Raw genomic sequence first — 22,922 nt, forward strand, 5'->3', positions numbered from 1 at the left:
TTAATTCAACCAACATTTTTAAGTTTTCAGGTTGAAGTTCTCTGAACTCATTTTATTGAGTTATACTGGCCGATAAGTTCACTCCACTTAATAATATTAGTTTCCACTGACTAAAACACAGAATCACTTTTTAGAGTGTAAACCATTTATAAACCCTTTATAAAGGTAGTCTTATTTTAAAGTGGTACCGACTTTTGTACTATTTTTATACAATTAAAATAAATATAAAGTACAAAAACTTCTTTAAATATACTGATTAATAATGCGGCTACAAGAACACTTTAGTGCACTATAGCATAATAATCACAAACATTAGTGAAAAAATGGATAGCTCTCAACAAGTCCAGTTGTGAAATTTCCTCACTACTAAATATTTCACAGCCAACTGTCAGTGATATTGCATGGCCAATGCTTAATAGCATCTGTCAAGCATGGTGGAGGCAGCGTAATGGTCTGGGGGCTTTGGAGGTGGTAAAATAGGAGATTTGTGGGAGTGGAAGGGATCTTAAAGAAAGAAGGCTACCACAAGATTTTGAAACACCATGCCATACCCTGTCGACAGTGCCTGATTAGGGCCAATTTCATCCTACAACAGGATAATGACCCCAAACACACCTCCAAATTGTGTCGGCAATATTTAGGGAATGACTGTAATGGAGTGTCCCGCACAGTCTCTGGATCTGAACCCTATTGAGCTGTTGTGGAGCAGCTGGACCGTACGGTACGGAGAAAGACTGCATCAGGCCAGGCCATGCTGTGGGAGATGCTACAGGAAGCTTTGAGGTAAAATCACATCAGATTACCTCCAAAAGTTAACAGCTAGAATGTCTGCCAGGCTGTAATTGCTGCAAAAGGTGGTACAGGTACAGTCATCATTTTTGTTAAAATCAATATAATTCTTACTCTGACTGTGTCTACATGTCATGTTTATTTGCTTTATTTTATAATCTTAAGTGTGTTTCCATTAAAAACAAGAAAATTTTACTGTGATAGTAGTGTGTGTATATATATACAGTATACAGCAGTTGGACAATGAAACTGAAACACCTGGTTTTAGACCACAATAATTTGGTTTTATGTTTTTTGGATACAATCCGGGTTAGCACCCGAACATCCCTTTCAGACAGCTTCCTCTTACAGCGTCCACAGTTAATCCTGTTGGATGTGGTTGGTCCTTCTTGGTGGTATGCTGACATTACCCTGGATACCGTGGCTCTTGATGCATCACAAAGACATGCTGTCTTGGTCACAGATGCTCCAGCAAGACGTGCACCAACAATTTGTCCTCTTTTGAACTCTGGTATGTCACCCATAATGTTGTGTGCATTGCAATATTTTGAGCAAAACTGTGCTCTTACCCTGCTAATTGCTCCAATTTAGCCATGAAACCTCCAACATTGCAATGACAGATGTTTCAGTTTCATTGTACAACCCCTGTGTATTTTTGTATATATATATATATATATATATATATATATACCACAATATCACCTCAATGAGTTAAATCCAATATACTGTGACTGTGGCCTGTATAGTTAGAACAGGATGTCCATGTCTCCACCTCCTGCTCCCGGGACATGTGGGGTCTCAGCGGTCAGTGTGCAGCATGTGTAGTCTGTAAAAGTCTGAGACCTGCAGCACGGTCTGTTTGAAGGTTACACAAGGTTAAAGAAATGCAAACAACACACAGATTGAAAAAGAAAATAGGAGCGAGGGAGGCAGATGGAGAGAGAGAGAGTAAGAGAGAGATTGAGCACTGCCTCACCTGGTTGCCATAGCGACGTTCCCTCTCCTCACTTCAACACCCGCAAAGCAAAGCAGGTTTCCCTGCCTGAGAGAAACTGAGAGTCAAGCAGCATCATTTTTCAAACCCTGCCCCACTGATATACCGAAACCACAAATAGGAAAAATACGATGTTAAAAATTATGTTAAAAAAATCGCTTCATGATGTTTGTTTTTAAGACTTTTCACAGCGCTGTGTATCAGTGTGAGTTAGAAAAATTGTAAAATATTCCCATGATAAAAAAATATTTGTGTTTAAAAAACAATCACAGCCATAATTACATACCATTAGCTGCCAACTAATTACACACTATTAAATGTGAAAATTTACACACACACAAATACATAGTATGGCTACGCTCACATTACACTCCACTTTTCTCAAATCCAATTTTTTCCTCATATCTCGACGGTTCACATTCACAAATGTAAGTGATCTGTATCTGTGTGTAATGTGAACAAATCTGTTCCTGAAACGTCGCCTCACATGTGCACATTAATACGTGTATAAACGTCGCCTTCTTCACCAACAACAACAAAAAAAAAACTCATATTAGAGAGACGAGAGACTCGTAGCTTTATAAAGGGAAATGGATGAGTTTGTTAGCAGCTCATATGTGGAGCATCTTTTGCTGGAGTGGAGAAACAGTAAACAGCTGGTCTGAAGTTCATGCTCAGGTCGAGGAGGTGAAAAAAGGCCAGGCGGTTTGCTTTTGCTGTTTTTTTACAGCTATAGCAGCACAGCTGCACCAAGAGATGTGTGGATATGAGAGAGAAGCAAATAGCGTATGCGTTAAAGCAAAAAGACGCATGAATCCAGATTTAACCGTTCACATTCATGTTGCATGTTCATGGATTGGATATGTATCCAATTTAGGACCACATATGAAAGTGACTCAAATCTAATGCAAAAAAAAAAATGAAAACGTAATTCGGCACGTTCACACAGCCATCAAAAAATCAGATCTGAGCCACATTATTGAGCAAAAAAATCAGATTTGAGTCATTTCAGCCTGGTAACAAACACAATTGCTGCTGTTGACACGTGTACAATTACAATCACCTGTACAGATGTAATAAATCTGTATCGGTGCATATGTCACCAGTAGGTACACTATTATTACATGGGTTGTTAATGTGTAACTACACAGTTATTAAGAGACACTTATTGTTATTGTTAAGTGGAAATGTTCTTTTTTCTCTTCTCCTTATGATTTAAGCTTTTAATAATGGATACTTAACTGTAAATAAATGAATAAAAGCTAGATGTCAATATGAAATTCAATTTATATTAGTGGTTTAAATCATTTAAAAAATATACAAAATTATTTATAACAATATTCTGTTATTAATTTCCCCAGTTACCTAAACTTTGAACTAATGATGGTAAATTTATTTGCTAAATAACATGATATAAAATATTTTTCTTTTAGTTTTACACAAACTTTTCTTTTCTGAGCTTTATTTAGAAAACTAGTGATAAATGGTAGGTCGGTCAAAAAAAAAATAAAGGAAAGTTTTCAACAAATCAAAATATTCTCTGAAGCATTTAGCTGATGAACTTATTCTGTGCAACAGAGGAAACTCTTGGTCTTCCTTTCCTGAGACGATCGTTTTTGATGGTCTTTGCCACTGCACATACAGAGTCTAAGTATATATATGTCTATGACATTATCAATACAAAGATGGCAGCGCACAGAGCTGAAGCTACCATTATGGGAGGTAAACAGTGTTTTTAGTAAGCTTCTGGCACACTTTTTAAGTTGTTAATGCCTCGTTTTAAATGTCAGGGCTCTAAAGATTTTAGCAAGGAGGTGTGGAGGTACTTTGAGCTGGATAACGGTGGAAAAGGCGATTTATCAGGGCAAATTATGCCCCGTGTCACCCAGTCTTAAGGGTGTTTTTGGACAAACTGTTAAAATTGTTGGATCTCTGAACGCTGTGGGAGAATGGAGGTGTGCTATTCATCAAAGATAAGTACTTTTTGTCATGTTTTACTACAACAATAGCCCATTTTACACCAGACTTCTCCTTTAATAAATGACATAAATGCTTAAAACCTTTTTTTTGATATTTACTCAAGTTGACTTTTCTGATGTTAAAATGTGTTTGATGATCTAAAAAATGGGCCAAATACTTCACAGCACTGCAGCTTTAAAGATAATTGTTTATCTTAACCCTATCTTGAAAATGTTTTGGTGAACTTTCCAGAGTTTGGATGAAGTTTCTGAACAGGAAAGCAAACCAGCGATAATGAGCCCTTCCTCCAAACAAGCTGAGAATGGGTCCTGGGTGTGAACTCGTTAATTCGAGACAAGTGTGAAAGCACCCTATAGTGACACTTTCAGTAGCATTCAAACACAAATATCAAGTTTTGGTTGTCACAGATGGAGCCACTGTAAAACTGCAGTATAAACAGTATTACAGTATTAGAAAGTCTAAATTTTAACAGCCACAGCTCCCTGTAAATACGTTTCAAAGCCTAGAATGGAGCTGTCTAAGAGGATATGTTCTGTTTTGTAATATCATCCCAATACAGCCTATAAACGCATCATTCATTTCTGAGAAATCGAAGAACAAAACTGGTGTAAGCCTTCAGAATGGTGGAAACGGATGTAAGTGGTAGGACTGAGGCTGCAGTCGAGTATATTTCCATTAAAATTGAATGGAAAGTATTTTAAAACTTTTACTTTACGGTTGCAAAAGAAGTACCGCATAAGTCAGTTAGCCATGACATAAGTCAGCATAACATAAATATAAACTAATTCTAATTCTAATTATAATTATATAAACTGTTCAGCAGCTTGTATAACAATGTTAGTAAGGTCCAGCCTATCTAGCTTCTAATGCATCCCAACCTTTTTAGATTGGGCTTGTGTTTAAAAACTATACTATCATTACTATCTGGTGAAAAAAAAAAAAATATATATATATATACATACTTAATTGTACTCAAAACATAGTGAGAAATGTCTACGTATGCTGTAAATATATTAACAGACTTCTGTGCTTATTTAAAATATATTAAAAGTACATTAATATTATTTTGATTGGAGCAAACTCTGGTTCTTTGATCTGGACTGTGGTTCATGCCCTCTTTCATACCTGCTACTTGAAAAAGACCAAGATTCTCTGCTGTGAAAACTTACCGATTTATTTAGTTTTTGCTCTTTTTTATCATATCATTTTTTTTTTAGTTTAACAAACACATATTAATATCAGAAAAATATAACCTGGGTAAATATTTTAAAAAATGTTTTAAATGATAGTTTCATTTACTATGGAAAGAAATCTATCCAAACCAACCTGGCCCTGTGTGAAAAAGTATTTGCCCCTGAATCTAATAACTTGATTGTGCCACCCTTGGCGGCAACAACTGCAATGAAGCATTTGCGATAACTGGCAACGTATTTTTTCTTCACATCTCTGTGGAGGAAGTTTGTTCCACTCTTCTTTACAGAATTGTTTTAATTCAGACACATTGGAGGGTTACCTGAGCTTGAGGTCATGAACAGATGAATGAACATTCTCCTTCAGGATTTTCTGGTAAAGATCAGAATTCATGATTTCAACAATTACAGCAAAAACTCCAGGCCCTGAAGCAGCAAAGCAGCCCCAGACCATCACACTACCACCACCATGCTTGACTTTCTGAAATTAATTTTTATCCTTTTTTAGACTAAAAAATATGTATTCAAACTTTATTTCTTTTGAAAGGCCAACATATGAAACACAATAGTTTTACATAACATTAAAACATAACATTGCAATTTTGTTTTAGTTTTAGTTTTTGCAGGGGGTGGTTGCAAACATGTGAGATAAATCATTGTAATAGTATATGTTGATTACACTAATTAAGGCAAGCAGATAAAGTTTCATAGTAAAATAAATACTTTTAACCATTTTTCCTAGATCTTCAAAATGTAATAAGGGTAAATTTGGCCTGAGACATAACAGGCGTGTTATAAAGTGTTTTTTATATATATTAACTCAGGTTATCTATGTCTGATATAAAAGCTTTTTTGTTAATCTGAAAAATATAAGTATGACAAAAAAAAAGCAAAAACAGAAATACTGTAGCGGCACTGTAGGTATGTAAGTACCCTGAGAATTTGATTTGTGTAGCAACATTATATCAGTGGTTCATACATCCCACAAAGACAGTAATACAAACATACTGTGTGTGTGTGTGTGTGTGGCCTTCTCTACATATGACCTGTTCAAGCAAGCTACAGTACAGCTAAGGCTGCTGCATCCCTGCCCACCATTTTTATTTCAGGGGGAAACCACATGAAATAAAACGAAAAAAATGCTTTATTCCACAGCCTTCCAGCTCATTAGCTAACTCACACTGCTAATTAACATTATTATCTGTGCCTAATCTGATTAAAACAGTGTTTTTGAGGCTGTAAACTGGGCCACTCAGGCCACTTCTCTTCCACTCAGGGCCTCTTTTTGTTTTCTAAGCAGCGAATGACTCCTCAACCTACCCGCCTGACTGGGGGAGGGGGTTTTGGACGCGGGTCGCGTTTAACGGACAAGCGGGTAGACCAATCGGAAAGCAAGACGCGCGTTCAAATGGACCAATCGCGTGGCGTCGATAGCAGGAGTGGGCGGTGCTCAGGCCCAAAGCCTCGCCCACTGGCTGCCGACGGGGTTTGGTTGCGCGAGGGCTGCAGTTTCAGTTTGTTTTATTCACCATTTTGAGTAGCTGAAGGTACTAAAAAAGAGAAAATTTTAATTAAAGCCTATTTAGCTATAGGCTTTTACAGATTTACACAAGGGAGAGGAGAGAAGAGAGGGGGGTCGGTTTAATTATTATTTTATTATTTTATTTTTTCCTCTCTCTCTTTATAAGAGACGTCGCATTCAGGTTGCCCGTTTGCTGAAAACCCCCCTCCTTTTTTTGCTTTTTATTTTCTAGATTTTTTTTGTGTTGCTCGTTTAGCCGCCGATCTGAGGGAGCTCCACTACGTTCCTCCTGCGAAAAAGGCTTTAAAACAATGTCGAGACCAGTGAGGTAAGCTATGTTACGTGTGTTTGTTTCATATGATCTGTCCCCCTGCTTGTGGGGCTTGATTTTTGCATTCTGCATTTTGTATTTTACATTTTGCATGCAACTCTCCTTTTCCTCTTGTTTGAGCTTGAGTTTGGTTCACGCGCGCGCCAGTCAGCCTGCCTGCATGCATACTTGTGCCTGTGTGTGTGTGCGCGTGCATGCATGCGTGCATTATTATTATTTTGCACAATAAGCTGCATTTTAGCTTACCTAACTAGCTAGCTATTTCAGCGATCCTGGCTTGCTAGCTAGGTTAACATAACTATAATTTGCACGTGCAATCCTTTGTGCGGTGTGTGCATGCAATAGTAGCAGCCAGTCAGGTCCATGTTTCTGGATAACCTATAGCTAGTAGCTCTGTTTGTAGGTAAAATCTTTTCTTTTATTTTGCGCGCGCTTCTTAGCTCATCTATGGCTAGCTAGGTTATCTATCTCGCGCCGCCGCGTGTGTGCGCGCGTGCATGCATTCTGGGGTTTTATGGTTAGCACCCTCTACACAGTGTCTGTGGTATCTAGCTGTGATATAATAGGTGTGTTTAGATGTATGCTGAACGTTGGGTCAATTAAACGTAGTCCTAGATGTTAGTTAGCTGCTAGCTAGCTAATCCGCTCGGCTGTTTCGCTCAGTGGCGAAGTCAAGCAGGAGAATAAACATGGCCTCCTCTCCATTCATCCTGGCAAGGCGGTGATACAGATACAGCTCGAGCTGGAAAACTCACGGCTCGCGCTTCTGCTGCCTCCCCATTGGCTCTTATTTATTTAATTATTTATTTAATATCGCGGTTATATCTGATTATTTATTTAATTGTGTGTATATGTTTTGGGGCTCGGTGGGAGGCTGTATCACAGTATGGAGCTCTCGCTGCGTTTTTCCTGAAACAATGGGAAAGAGAGAGCTGGTGAACCCCCTCTTCTCTTACACACACCGAGAAAAAAAATCTCCGCTGCGTCTCCTACGTTAACGTTGCCCGCGTGACGTCAGACCGAGGGGGCGGGGTCATGATTTAGGTGTCGAGGTGCCACACCCCCTTTTTCAGACTGATACTTGTAGAAATGAGCTATGGATATATTATATCTGAATTTTATGTTTTATTTAAATTTTTTTATCATATATTTTTTTATGAAAAATAATATCCAGTAACCGAAATGATCAGTGTAATGTTTCAGATCAATTTTCTGACTGTTCAGTGTAAAACTTACTTAACATTATTTAATTTGTACCATTTGATACAGTATAGAAGAAATTGGTTTTCAGACATTTTTTTATTGATCAAGTTTTAAAATCTGTTCCCTCACAATCTGAATAAAAGTTAATTTTGTTCAGTTTATTACTATTTTTTATTGCATTTTGTAACGCACATCTGATTGTATAGTCCTACTTTACAAGATTAATTATCATAAAACATAATTTTTGACATTCTAATTCTGATGTGCAGAAATTAAAATGTAGAAAATTGGGAAAATAAATTAAATATTTTTTCTATATAAAATTATTTTAATGCTTTATTTATACTTAATAATTTATTTCAAATATAACATTCTTGAACTGACATTAAAGAGGGGCAGGGTTAGAAATGTAAGTGCCATATAGTCCAACTATATGTATAGTCCAACTTACAGTTGTTATAAAATGAGTGGGCAAAATGTAAAGTCATAAAACTGAGTGAAAAATGTTTTTTTTTATTGTTTTTTTTTTATTATTTGCCTATTTGTTTTTTCCAATTTTCCTGACATTCAGATTGAGTGGAGAAGTAATTTAATAAAAAACATAGCATGGTTAAAATTACTTTAGAATGAAAATCCGTTTGGATTTTGGAAACTTTTTTAGCTGTCACTTAATCAATTCGTTAAATTATACAAAAAATGTATGTCAATTTAATAAGTAGTAATCACAAAATGTCTTTATTAATAATTATTTCCTTTAATCATTAACATTCTCCACCAGACTAAAGTGGCCGGACTAGGATATTCAGTGCATCAATACCCCCCCATCTCTTTTTTTTTTTTTTTATATCTTGTCATTCGTTTGTTGTAGACTTATTGTTTTTCTGTTCATATACTCGTGTGATCTGTTTGTCTTTTAGAACATTGTTATTTTAGAACATGTGAGACATTTAAGCAGCAAGTTAAGGTAAAATACATCATTGTGTAGAAACTGATGGAGACCCAAAATGTTCCCTCAAATTATTGCAGAATTTTCTCTTTATATGCATAAATATAAATATAGGAGTGGCTGGCATATTACTTGTCATGCCCTCTTTTATATATGCATATTTAAAAAATCCTTCCACCAGTAAAATCCAGCATAATGTTTGGTTTTAGTGGTGCGTACACTTCAGCAAACTGTAGATAATTTAATAAGATTTTCTTTAAAGCAGGAGCTTCATGTAGAACAGTGGTCACCAACCCCCTACCTGGAAATCTGCCACTCTGTAGGCTCCGCCCACAGCCATAGTGTTACATAGGGATAGTGATGAAATTTGATAATAAAAAAATCGATTTTTAGATTAAGCTGATGCTTAGATTGGACAGTAGACTGACCAAATATGTCCGCCAGTTTAGTTCTCTAGAAAATTGTAGAATTTCTCAGTTGAAGTACATTTATATTTGTGTTTGTCAGAAAGAGCAAAGCATTCAGTTATTAGAAGAATTTTATTCCATTGCTTTCATGTTATTTCCTTCTCTTTTTTGTATTATAAAAAATGTGTATATATAGACATTCATCATGATTGGCATATTTACCTAAATTATAAAAAAAACTTACTTGTATAACAATTTTTTTTTTTACTTATACATGTATGCCTTTTGTTGCAGCCTTATACATTTGATCAGAATAAACATTGTGGAGAAATCATGTATGTAGCTATGTAGCTAACATTTTAGCTCCCTTCAACTGATAAATGATGGTGAAGTCCCCACAGAGCACCGCTAGCTGCTAATAGTCTGGTAATGAAGCAGTGTTCTCATTTATTTATTTTTTATATTTATTTATTTAGACAAAGTGTCTGCTTCTTGAAGGGTTGTCCCATTTCCCATTTTCCCACTTCCATTAAAACTCCACTTTTGAGGGAAAGAGTGACACTCTTTGTTGGGGTAGAAATGAGAAATATGAATGGGTCAAAGGTAAAATTTCTTCTTAGAAACAGTTGGTGAATAAGGCCTGTTGTTATTTACATCGTAGATATTGGGAAATGGGAATCGTGTCTTTTGTAGGGCTGGCTAAGGTTCTTAAAAAAATTGACAACGATACAATACTTTTGGATTTTATACTGATACCCAAATGCTACTTTGTTTTTATACCTTTTTCTAAATTGTAACCAAAAATTAATAACTATTCTAAAACAGCATATTTATTTCATAGTGGGCATGAAAAATCTTACACTGTAACCATAAGAGTGTATATGTCTTCTTTGTGGAACAAAAACAATGAGCAGTTTTTTTTTGCTGCTTTATTAAGAACAAAAGCATTACTTGTGATTAAACTACCAATAGTTTTTTTTTTTTTTTTAAAGAAATATCAACATTAGATTTGAAAAATAACATTTTGTTTATATTAGTGGTATCAATTACTTAAAAAGTAATTTGTCAAAATCATAGTGTATTTTTTTTTTTTTTTTAATGCTGGTAGTTTCCTGTATTTTTGGGAGAGGACAGTATTCAATCAATCAATTAACATACCTTTTATTTAAACTTTTATTACATTGAGCGTAGCCATAGACTGTATATAAAGATGGACGCCGTGTCGCTGTTCCCATTCATTCAATGAAAATGAAGCCAAAATCTTCCGCCATTTTGGCGATTCAGAGACAAGAGTCTGCGCAGTAGAGACCAGAGGAGGGAGAAAGGCTGTGGAGAGACCGCCTACTCATTTAAATAACCCCGCCCCTGAGGGCTGCCTCGTGGTCACAGACTGCAGAGCGGGGCGGAGCGGAGCTGACGGTCTGTTATTGGTCCCGCCCATAACCAGCCCTTTTACCATAACCACACCTTTTTTGAATAGAGCCGAATAAAGAATTCGAAAAAAAAAACCCGAATTCTGTGGGGATATATAAATTTGACAATATAAGCAGAGGTTACACTAGCTGCTGCATTTTAATAATGGAGGTAGAATTACAGTATAATAGAAAAAAACGTGATTGAATGTCTGTTTTGCCATTGAAACCTATGGGGATGGGTGGGGTTACACAGCTTTCTGCAGCCGAACAGCAGGGGGCGCCCGACCTGTGGTGGCTTCACTTTTAAGAGACGATGCTCTGTCCAGCTATATACAGTCTATGAGCGTAGCCCTCATTTACAATGTAGCCCAGCCAATACGCATTGATGGGATTGTCAAAGAAAAGGCAAAAATAAATAAATAATACAATATATATTTTAAAACACCATATAAAACAACAAGATAAAAAAAACTAAGATTTAGTAGGACTGATAAAAATATAGGTCAGAAAATCGAAGGTAATAAAAATAAGAATGCAACTACAGATGAATAAATAAAACTGAAAACTAAAAATAATAAGCATTGACTAAAATCAATAAAAGAAGATATAAATAAATAAACTATGAAAAAGGTTAAAATGCAACTAAAACAAACCAATATTTAAAATGACAAAAAAACACTAACATTCCAAAAACTATTAAAAAAAATAATCTAAAACAGTTTAGACTTTAAAATTATTTTGTGAAGTGAATTTGCTGGCGCACTGTAGCTAAAAAAGTTTAGTAAAAGCTTTCGATAAAAAGAGTTGACCTTCACATTTCGGTACTTGAGACATTTAGGTCTTTGCTTTTTCAGTTCTAGTCTTGCGTCGTTTTTACACTAACAAGGCTGAGACGGTGTAGAAGTGATGAAGAGGTGTTGTCCGAGGAGATGATGGCAGTGTAAGAGGACAGTGGCCCAGGCTATCCTTTTTCTTCTCCGTGTAATATACCCTCTTGTTGTTAAGGGTTTTATAGCGGCAGCTCCGCTAACATTTCACCTTTATTGTGTCAGACGTGGTGCGACTTAATTACTCCGGCAAGACCAAAGCAGTTGCGGTTTGGTGCTTAGCACTCGCTGTTCTCCTTCCTTCTCCTACACACACGCACTCGCTCTGGTGGGCTGAGGAAGAAGGCATGAGGAAGAACGAGTACTCTGGCGATGGGGAAGGCAGCATCCCCTACTTTACTTTAAAACAGGACGCATGGTGTAGGTTCCAGCCAGCGCTCTCCTGTGTTGTCTGCAGTAAATGGGGCAGAGTTTGTTTGTCTTAATCAGCACATCCTGGGACGAGGCCTGGAAATCAGACACTTTTTTCTTTAGTTTTTTTTTTGTTGTTGCTGAGCTACCATTGCTTACAATTTACCTGATTAATAATAATAACAAATTTTGCTTTACTCCACAGGAACCGGAAGGTGGTGAATTATTCACAGTTCAATGAATCTGATGATGGAGGTAATGTACCACTTAAAATAAAGACTTGACATATTTATTATATATATATATATATAAAATTTAGGACAACATATGAAAGTGACTCAAATCTGATTTGATTTTGATTTTTTTTATTGGAACAAGCTCTGGCTCTTGAGCAGCTGAGCTTTTCAGGTTTGGTCAGGTTAGATCAGTTTGGCTGTGTGGGCATCTCCTGCTTCTCTAACTTCAACATGTTTACCTGTGTATGTTTCAGAGGACTACGAGAGAAGCTCCGAAAAGCCCAAGAAGGTGCGTGCAGCCCCCCGTGAAATCAAGCACAAGAAGACCAAGAATTCCAAGGAAGAGAGGTAGAGGTTCTTCTTCTCCCTCTTTATACTGTTGTATTCACTGATAATGATGCTTAAGCTGGTGGTTTTAATTGTTCTCTCATTATGGGAGTAGTTTAATGCCTGCTCGAGCAGACCGTATTGCCAGTGCTAATTCTGTTAATGGACTGCAGGATTATGAGTGTTTAAAATCCACAGCCTGCGTCTGACCCACATAAATGGTTGCTAATTCGAACTATGCAGTCTACTGCACAAACTGCTCAGTGCTCAATCCTGCTCTTGTAGTGGTTTGTTTCTCATGGATTCCATGTGGATTCTCTTTCAGCGAGGACTCAGACGAAAAGCTGTCCAAATCCAAAAATGATTCAGCCGGTAAGTTTGTATTATGATTAGTCGTGAAGGTTAAGTTTAAATAGATTCTGCTGTAGAAGTAACTGCAGTTTTCTTGTCTACACCCTGTCAGATGATTTTGGTAGTGATGAAGACAATGACTTTGGAGGAGAGGAGAAAGAGGACGGTGGAAGCGATTACGAAGCTAAGAAGGGGAAAAAGGGAAAGAAAAGCAAGCCGGAGAAACCTGGCAAAAGATCACTGAAGAGGAAACGAGATTCTGGTAGGTGCCATTTATCGCTCAAACCACCTGATTTTAGCTGACTCCACCCTCAGCTCAAATTTAAAAAATGCATTAAAAATTCAGGTTTTTATTTACTATAGTTTCACAGTTTCAGATTTACTTCAAAAAAAAAAAAAAAAAAAAAAAAAATATATATATATATATATATATATATATAAGGGATGCGACGAGACACTAATATCACGAGACGAGACACAATGCTGGGTTCACGAGAACGAGACGAGATTTGATTTTTTTTTTTTTTTTAAAGAAAACATCAAAAATGAAAAATGGCTTGAAAACTAGAGTTTTATTTGACAAAATCATATAACGCAAACTTAACAGACAGGTTTCTCTCACACATTGATTTTATAAGAAATTTTTAGTAAAAAATAAAAATAAAACTTTTCTAGGTCTTCTATAGTGCAAACAATAAGTGCAAACCACAACCAGTCATATTAAGACTATGGTTTGTGTTTTTTTTTTTTTTTTTTTTTTCTCCTAAATCTCTTGTAATTTAACTTTGCATAACCATAACCAGTCATATTAAGACTATGCTTGAAGTGCAAACAGAGACAGAATTTTTTTTTAAATACAGTACAGAGCTAATAGATTAGTACAACTGTCTATGAAACAGTCACGTGTAGGATTTACTTACAGTATTTATATATGGTTTGTGTCTTGTTGGTCACTCTGTTACCGTTTATTGTTTCCACTGGAGCCAAAATGCAGCCAGATATACAACTTAAAAGTAGCAGAAGCATCTTCTATACAAATGCCCGAATTTTCCTCTTCTGCTGCTCTCACTGCTTAGCCACCATACTCTATCACTTTTTTATGTATATTTCCTATTTACACACATATATATATATATATTATTTATTATTTATTTATTTAGTTATTTATTTAGTTATTTTTTTAAACAGTTTTGTATGAAATTTGTCTGATCTTATTTGTCGTCAGAGCATGTGTTTGGTCAGTAGGTAATGCCAGTAGAAATTAGACACTTTTTGAAGACTCTTGACCGTGTGTGTTGTGGTTTCCCTGTGCAGACGAGAGTGACGAGGACAAGGAGGTGAGCAGGAAGCCGAGGCAGGTGAGGCAAGCTGCCTCTAAGGCTGCATCCAAACAGAGAGAGATCCTGCTGGGAGGAGGAAGTGAGGATGAGGAGAAGGACGAAGAGGAGCCGGCCTTCGTGGACCGTAAGTTTACTGTGTTTAATGAGGGGATTTTACTGCTTTGTATTAAATTTGTGGAAAATTATACTTGGTTGTTTAGTTATTAAGGAAAAATTATCAAATATTTGTGTTTGAGTTGCAAAATGTAAGGTAAGGTAAGATGCTACTAAATCTAAACCACCACTTGTAGTTCCATAATTCATCTTTTTGTAACAAACACCAAATAAAACCATAGCAATTGAAATCACGAAGGATTTTTGTAAGTATTAGATTATTTCTTTTGGTTATTTTAGGAACAACAACTTTTTTCACCTTGTTTTAATCCATTTGAACTCATCAGCCATTTTTTTTTCTTGGTTTAAGTCTCTTAATTTGATTTTTGAGCTTGCTCATTTTAAGAAATATCACTAAGAACAAATTGTTTACCCTGTTGGTAGATTTTTTACGTGTAGTGATTGATTCTTGGCATCTCTCAGAGAAAACCCTCTGCAGCACCTTTTATTTTAAGAGTGTACTTTTGGATCGTGTTTCATTGTCAGCGTTTTTCAGCTTAGGAACACCTAGGACATGCTGCCAAATGTTGTAGGGAATGAATGGACCGGATGAGGATTGGGGAGTTTTGTTTCTGTCTCTGTTGGCTCTACATAATTGCTCAAACATTCATTCAGTGTGATCTTGTTTATTTGTTTAGAGTGGCTTTTTTTGTTGTTGTTGGTTGTTTGTAATGTAAGAAAATTATGAAAAAAAATCTGTGTTTAAATATAATTATTTTCAATCTGAATTGTATGTGATGCATCTGCACAAAATAGTCTTAAGTTGGTAAAGTGAAATGAGGGGGAAAAAAAAAAAATATATATATATATATATATATATATATATATATATATATATATATAAGTAAAACTGCATATCGTCGCTGTGCAATGAAAAACACTTATCTCCATTTTCATCGATTTTTAGTTTACTAAATAATTTGAACAGACAAACTGTCTCTTACACTGTGCCAAAATTTCTTGATGAACAGACCAATAGAAACTCTTCAAAATGACCTGAAATAAACTCTTTTTACATTGACTTCCATTGAAAGTTTACAAGGTTTTTTCTCTCTCCTGTAAAGTTGCTCTTTTGGAGATAAGTGTTTTTCATTGGACAGCGACGATATGTATTCACCTTTTTTGCTGCGCAGCCCCTACATAGTTCTGGTTCAACCTGTTACCTTCAGAAATCACATTCTTACTGAAATAAAGTCCACCTGTGTGCAGTCAGTGTCTCATTCAAATAAAATTCAAGATGGATCGATATAGGATATCTATCTTCACCCCTTAAGTGAGTAAAGAACAAATCAAACCATATTCTGTGCTGCTATTGGAGTAATAGTGTTTAGACTCCCAACATGAATGAGAATCTGCGAGTGTGTGATTCATCGGCGTGAACAGGAGCTGTCAGTATTTACTCTACACATGAAATTCACTTCCTACTGGCAGGATTTTCTCTTCAGCTCTCCAAAATCTTCAGTTAAATGATGCCGAAATGGAGAAAGTTTATATTTCTCTATATTACACTATATTCTCAAATATCCACTTGATGTAATAAGGGCTGGGTCTTGTTTTAAAAATTTCAATACTGCTACAGATATGATGCTTTGAATTCAGTATAATACCCAAATTATAAAAATAAAAAAACAGCCGACGTGAGTAATCTCACGAGAGACTTTATTCAGAACAGAAACGAGCATTGGAGAGCAAAAATGAATGCTTAGTCTTTACCAATAATCTTCTCTTTTACTTTGCAGAAGAATCCGGCAGTGATGAAGACTTCATGGTGGATGATGACGATGACAGTGACTATGGCCGTTCCAAAAAGAAGGGCAAGAAGATCGCCCCGAGAGGGAGGAAAGTGGAGAAGAAGGAGAAGAAGTCCCCCAAACCCAGGCTAAAGGCTACAGGTAGACCTCACTTTTTATTGCAGTGTGTATGTGTCAGAAAATCTGAACCATAAAAGTTTCTGAACTTTAGTGCTCCACTGCTGTACTAGAGAATTATTTCAGTAATTCAGTTCAAAATGTGAAACTCACATATTATACAAAAATCAGTGTCTCAGAAAACTAGAATATTGTATAAGACCAATTAGTACTTTTGGCAGTGTGGGCAGTGTGCCAAGTCCTGCTGGAAAATGAAACCTACTTCTCCATAAAAGTTGTCAGTAGCAGAGGGAAGCATGAAGTGCTGTAAGAAGTCTTTAGACTTGATAATAAAACACAGTGGATCAACACCAGCAGATGACATGTCTCTCCAAACCATCACTGATTGGTGGAAACTTCACACTAGACCTCAAGCAGTTTGGACTGTGTGTCTCTCCACTCTTCCTCCAGACTCTGCTCCCTTGATTTGTTTAATGAAATGTAAAATTTACTGATGATCAGTGATGGTTTGGAGAGACATGTCTGTCATCTGCTGGTGTTGATCCACTGTGTTTTATTATCAAGTCTAAAGTCAGTGTAGTTTTGTTTTCCCAAAAAAATCTTACAGAATCACTTCCTGCTTCCCTCTGCTGACAATTTCATTTTCTAGCAGGACTTGGCACAATGCCTACACTGCCAAAAGTACCACTTGGTCTTGTATAATATTCAAATTTTCTGAGACACTGATTTTTGGGTTTTTATTGGCTGTAATTGGCCATAATGGTCAACAATACAAGAAAGAAATGCTTAAAATAGATCACTCTGTGTGTAATACATCTATATTATATATATATATATTAGTTTTACATTTTGAACTGAATTACTGAAATAAAGTAACTTTGGGGAATATTTCACTCTGTCTTAAGTGGGAGAGAAATTAGTTGGGGCTGTTTATGTGGTGTTTGCTCCTGTGGTCTAACGACTAAGTTAAAGTTGGTATTCATCTTTTTTTTTTCTTTCAGTCACCCCAAGTCCAATGAAGGGCAAGGGAAAGGGTCGCCCGAGCGCGGCTAAGGCCCTGGAGAAATCCTCGCCCAAAGAGGAGGAGGAGCCCGAGAGCCCGGTGGAGGACGAAGAGGAGGACGAGGTGGAGAAGAAGGACTCTCCGCCCCCCGCCAAGAAGAAGGAGGACGCCCCTGAGGAGGAGGAAGAGGAGGAGGAGGAGGACGGTTCAGAAGAAGATGCTCCATCTGGGGAAGACTAGCCAGGCTCTGAATGGCAGCTCCCCTCCCCATCTGCATCTCACTTTTCTCTCTCTCTTCTCTGACTTCCCCCTCTTTCTCTCTCTCTGTCTCTCTCTACCTCTCCCTCTCTCTTTCTTTCATCATTCTTTCATTCTATCTCTCTCTTGTTATCTCTTCTCCCCTCTTCTTCTTTCTCTCTCTTGCTTTGTTTCTCTTCTGAGGGTTTTGTTTTCAGAGTCTGTGGTGACCTGGCTCAATGGTTTGAACTATTGGATTGATTTTAATTTTTTTTTTTTTTTGGTTTGTTTTATTGTTCTTTTTTTATTTTTTTTAACCTATAAATTCCATATCACAAACCGCATTGTCCCAGGACGCGTTAGACTTAACGGCATGTATGTAATTGCAGGAGAATGTGACTGAACTGAACTGGTTTTATTTATCCGTATAAAGCTATGAAGATCCCCCCCCCCTTATGTTTTAGCTGATCTACTTGCGTTTAAGATGATGGATCGCTGCTTTAGACGGTTATTTCGCCGACGGTTACAATTCTTTTATGTTTTTCTTTTAAACTACATCCCTTTTCTACAGCTCAGCTTTATTGGGGTCTCTCCCCACAATTCACTACAGTGAAATTCTCAGCTTTGGTTTTGGAGTACCCACAGGATCCACAGGATGGCAGGAGTGTTTTCCTTGAGTTTACCATTAAAGGGGAAAAACTACCACTTTACTACATCAACCACTGACACTCGAATTTAAATTTCTGCTGATTTTAGTTGTTGAAATAGAAATAGAAAGAAAGTCATTCAGAGTGAGTTAAATTATTTGTGAAATTGTTCACTTTAGGGAAAAGTTTCAGCTCATTTCTTTACAAGGTGCTGGTGGTTCAGTTATACAGCTCTGGAAAAAATAAGAGATCACTTCAGTTTCTTAATCAGTTTCTCTGATTTTGCTATTTATAGGTTTATGTTTGAGTAAAATGAACATTTATTTTATTCTATAAACTACAGAAAACATTTTTCACAAATTCCAAATAAACATATTGTCATTTAAAGCATCTATTTGCAGAAAATGAGAAATGGCATAATTAACAAAAAATATGCAAAGCTTTCAGACCTCAAATAATGCAAAACAAGAAAACAAGTTCATATTCATAAGATTTTTAGAGTTCAGAAATCAATATTTGAGTTTTCATGCATCTTGGCATCATGTTCTCCTCCACCAGTCTTGCACACTGCTTTTGGATAACTTTATGCCTTTATCTTACTCTTTATTACATTCCAGAGGTTTTCGATTCGGTGAAATCAAAGATCTGAGCTGTATATTAATGTAGTCATTTTTTCCCATCCTTATTGACCAGCCAACCTAACCTCCTATACACACTTCTTTTTTTTTTCTTTTTTTGGTATGTTTCCAGTTTTATATGTCATGTTAATAATAGTAATATAATATCGTAAATCTAGAAAAAGGACAAAAAAACTAACAAAACAAAAGCTTTCTTTAGGGAAATATGTTTTTCTTCCTTTTTATGATTTTTAAAACTAGCATACAAAAAAAAAAAACGATGTCTCAGTCAATCAAGCAGTATATCCTCTTTATATTTTTCTCTTTATTCCATGTAGTATATTATCTGTATAAAATCTGTGGGGGAGCTTTCTTTTAAAAACTTTACAAAATACATCTTACTTTCATCTGACCTTTTTCTCTATGGAACAGAACCTTTTGCATAATTTCACAACCATTCTGAATGACTTTTTTTTTTCTTAACAGCAGTGTTACCATGTGATCTTTCCTGAGTTGGTGGTGATTAAGTTGACGTTGGTGGTGTTATTCCCCTTTAACGCAGGTAGATTGTAGATTCGTAGGGAAAAAGACAGCATTAGGAAACACTGGTGAGGCTTATTTGTGAGTCGGTTGTGAAGTGACCCCTGGAGGACTAGCAGTTATTATATTTAAACATAAATGGCATGACAATGTAAGGAAATTTGTGTTTGGTAGTTCTGTTGTGTTTGTTGCAATGCTTCTTGGCTGTAAATCATATACAGTTGGAAAACCTGTTAATTCCCATTTTTAAATGGAGCCACATTTGTAAGGAACTTGCATTTGTGAGCTGGGCAGCAGAGCTGAGTAGTATTTGATTTGCACCCATGAAAAAAAACAAAAATCGTCAAATCTTCTCTGCCAATGCCAAACAGCTCATTTTGCTGTTGCTAATGACACTTGTTCTGAGCTTCTGGTACCCCTGCTTGGAAGCGTCTGTGAGCATGGGCTCTGCTACAGTGGTCAGTAGGTGTCTGCTTCAAAAATTGGCATCGCACAACTTGGACAAGCTGGTGTTTTGGGGGGGTGGGGGTTGCGACATTATTTGGATTGAGCCCTGGTACCAGCATTTTCAAACTGCTGAAGGCTCTAAATTCCTTATAATGAGGGATGTCAGAGACTCAACAAGAAGACGACACTCGAAGATGATCACCAAGCGATTAAATGAATAATCGGAGAATAATCATCTGTTTGGCATTGGCAGAGAAGATTTGGCTCTTTTTTTGCTGTTAATCCTATAAAAGCATGTTCCTTACAAATGTGGATTTATTTAAAAGAGTAATTAGCTAATTAGAAGTCTTTCCAACAGGTATAAGATTTATTTCCAAAAAAAAAAATACAACAAATGTATCAAACCAAATCTACTGAACACAAATAACCTTACTTTTTGTTTGCTATATGCGCGCACACTATCTTTTTTTTTTAATTATTATTATTAATTCTTAGCTTTATTTTTTGTTTTATATCTATTTTTTATTTTTTTTTTTTTTTTTTAAATCTTGATCAGGATATGATCAATGACCGACAGCATTTCCTCCGTCAGTGACCCGGATTCCCACAGTGAAATGTAAAATATTCATGTTTTTTTTTATTTTCCACTTTATTGTAGTATCAGCTGCCAATCAGCTGCCTGTATCTGATTGATTGATTGATGTTAGGAAAGCAGCAGGCCTGGATTTCATGCTGGGTCTCTTTGTTTTTTAGTTTTTTCACGGTTTTTATCATTGCCTGTGGTGTTGAGGTCGTTTTTTTGGCAAGGTACTGTCGACAGCTTTGGCCATCTCGTCCCTCCTCGACACGAGTTTTATTTTTCACCTCTTTTAGGAAAACTCACTTCTTTTTTTTTTTTTTTTTTTTTCCATTATTTTATTTTTATTATTATTATTTTATATAATTCAGAAGAACTGTGCTGTTGTCGTAACTGGTTTTTACTGATGAACATGTTGGATGAAATTAGTTTTTTTTTTTTTTTTTTTAATATTGTTTTTGATTGTTTGTTTTTTTTCCCATCCACATTTCCAGGTCATCTCATGTTGGGACTGTAGTATAAAGTTTTGACGTGCATCGCATGAGTGCGTCTGTGTGTGTGTGTGTGTTTGTGCGCGCTCGGACGGAGCCTTAAGCAGTGTAACTCTATGGGAGGCGTTTTAATGAAGGTTTTGTGTGCGCCATGCTTGCCTTGCAAAGCCTTGTGGGTCTTTTCTCTATTTCTCTCTTTATTTCTTTTATTTCTTTGCTTATTTTTATTTTTTTTTTAAGCTGAATGGAGCCCATGCAAGCTTTGCCACATTCTGGTTTCTGGCGTCAGAGGAGATAAACAGTGATAAACAGTGATGAATGACGGGGAAAGCACACTAGAACTTGAGCGGATAGACCCTAAATGATGCTGTACATGTCTAGAATGTTAAGCAAACTACCAATATACGAATAAATACCATAAATCAGACATCAGACCTTATTATTATTATCATTATCATCTCTCGCTATAGTGTGATCTCAGAGTTTGGAAGGTTTCTGGAGCTCGTAGTCCCTGTGGATGTTTCATGTATCAGTAGAGTTTGTGTTTGGATTGGGGTTTTTAAATGCGTGTTCATTTCTCTGTAGAGTTCACTTCCGGATCGTTCCATTAAGCTGCTTTGTCCAGCTTCAGTGGGTGCTTTAGGATTGCCTACATGTTGGTGTGAGGAGTTCCTGATTTCACTGAAGTGTTCTGGACGCACAGGGCTTCGCTTCTCCTCATATGCATGAACGCACACCTTTACGGCAAAACTAGCATCCCGACACGGTTCAGTCTTTTGTGCCAGGCATCATAAGAGTACCCCCCCTTCCTCGCCCCGCCCCCTTCTCCCAGTGTGTCGTCTCTATTGGTTTTGAATCCACAAATGGTGAAACAAACAAAAAAAAAATAACAACCTGTTTTTTTTTGTTGTTGTTTTTTGGTTTTGTTTTTTGTCATTCTCCTCAGATTTTTTTGTAATTTGTTTTTTAAGAAAAGAAATAAAAATGTATCTTGATTTTAAAAAGTAAATGAGTTTGTGCATCTTTTTGCTGTTTCAAAAAAATCCAAACGATTAAACAAACCCCAGCCCAATTCAGTATAACTGTTTTATGCAAAAGTTAACGTTGAATGGTATATTATTAGTCTAATTAAATCTGCTTTACAGTGGCTTGCAAAAGTGTTCATACCCCTTGAGCGTTTTCACATTTCATCACCTTACAAACACAAACTTAAATGTATTTTACTGAGATTTTTTGTGATAGACCAACACAAAGTAGCACATAATTGTAAAGTGGAACAAAAATGCATTTGCTATTATGACCTCTTGATGAAGTGCTGTTGCAAATGCCTTTATGACATCAGAATTAAGTGCCATCACAAATGCCATTATAACATCACAACGTACCATCACAATTTGGCATGATGGAGTGTCTTCTCAATGGCCATTTTTATACCATGATGAGTGTCATCATATTGGCCATTTTGGCCTAATGTGGTGTCATCACAATGGACATCATGACTGAGTGATGTCATAATGACCATTTTGCTATCACAATGGTCATTTTGTCATCATGATGGGGAATCATCACAATGGCCATTTTGACATGATGGGGTGCCATCAGAATGGCCATTTTGATATCACTATAGTGTCATCACAATAGCAGGTTTGACATCACGATAGTGTCATCAGATTAGCAGTTTTGACATCACAATAGTGTCATCACAATAGCCATTTTGACCTCATGATAGGGTGTCATCACAACAGCAATTTTAACATCATGATGGGGTGCCATCAGAATGGCCATTTTAACATCATGATTGGGTGTCATCACAATAGCCACTTTAACATCATGATGGGGTGTCGTCACAATAGCCATTTTAACATCATGATGGGGTGCCATCAGAATGGCCATTTTGACCTCATGATAGGGTGTCATCACAATGGCCATTTTAACATCATGATTGGGTGTCATCACAATAGCCACTTTAACATCATGATGGGGTGCCATCAGAATGGCCATTTTGACATCACTATAGTGTCATCACAATAGCGGGTTTGACATCACGATAGTGTCATCACATTAGCAGTTTTG

The 22,922-nt window shown here is 36.5% G+C and overlaps 2 protein-coding genes across 3 annotated transcripts in view; one reads left to right on the forward strand and one right to left on the reverse strand.

Annotated features, from left to right (window-relative positions):
- The window catches only part of cdk18 (cyclin dependent kinase 18), a 548,438-nt gene that overhangs the window by 293,495 nt on the left and 232,021 nt on the right, over positions 1-22,922 (reverse strand). The window lies entirely within an intron of this gene.
- On the forward strand, positions 6,438-21,858 carry nucks1a (nuclear casein kinase and cyclin-dependent kinase substrate 1a). Of its 2 annotated transcripts, XM_049471775.1 has the most exons (9): positions 6,438-6,588; positions 6,708-6,803; positions 12,221-12,270; positions 12,506-12,599; positions 12,904-12,950; positions 13,042-13,191; positions 14,244-14,393; positions 16,162-16,314; positions 17,292-21,858. In XM_049471775.1, exons 2-9 carry the CDS (start codon positions 6,787-6,789, stop codon positions 17,531-17,533), a joined length of 903 nt encoding a protein of 300 aa, XP_049327732.1. In that variant the 5' UTR covers positions 6,438-6,588; positions 6,708-6,786; the 3' UTR covers positions 17,534-21,858. The 2 variants fall into 2 exon arrangements, with proteins under 2 accessions (XP_049327732.1, XP_007251469.2); XM_007251407.4 differs by having other exon boundaries at positions 6,438-6,803.

The sequence above is a fragment of the Astyanax mexicanus genome, chromosome 24, assembly GCF_023375975.1.
Source record: "Astyanax mexicanus isolate ESR-SI-001 chromosome 24, AstMex3_surface, whole genome shotgun sequence".
NCBI classification, from domain to species: Eukaryota; Metazoa; Chordata; class Actinopteri; order Characiformes; family Acestrorhamphidae; genus Astyanax; species Astyanax mexicanus.

Bases quoted from the DNA above. Each gene is read 5' to 3' on its own strand.
- nucks1a (XM_007251407.4), top strand. The intron at 12,600-12,903 runs GTAGAGGTTCTT...ATTCTCTTTCAG, and splicing joins AAGAATTCCAAGGAAGAGAG to CGAGGACTCAGACGAAAAGC. The intron at 16,315-17,291 runs GTAGACCTCACT...TTTTTCTTTCAG, and splicing joins ACCCAGGCTAAAGGCTACAG to TCACCCCAAGTCCAATGAAG.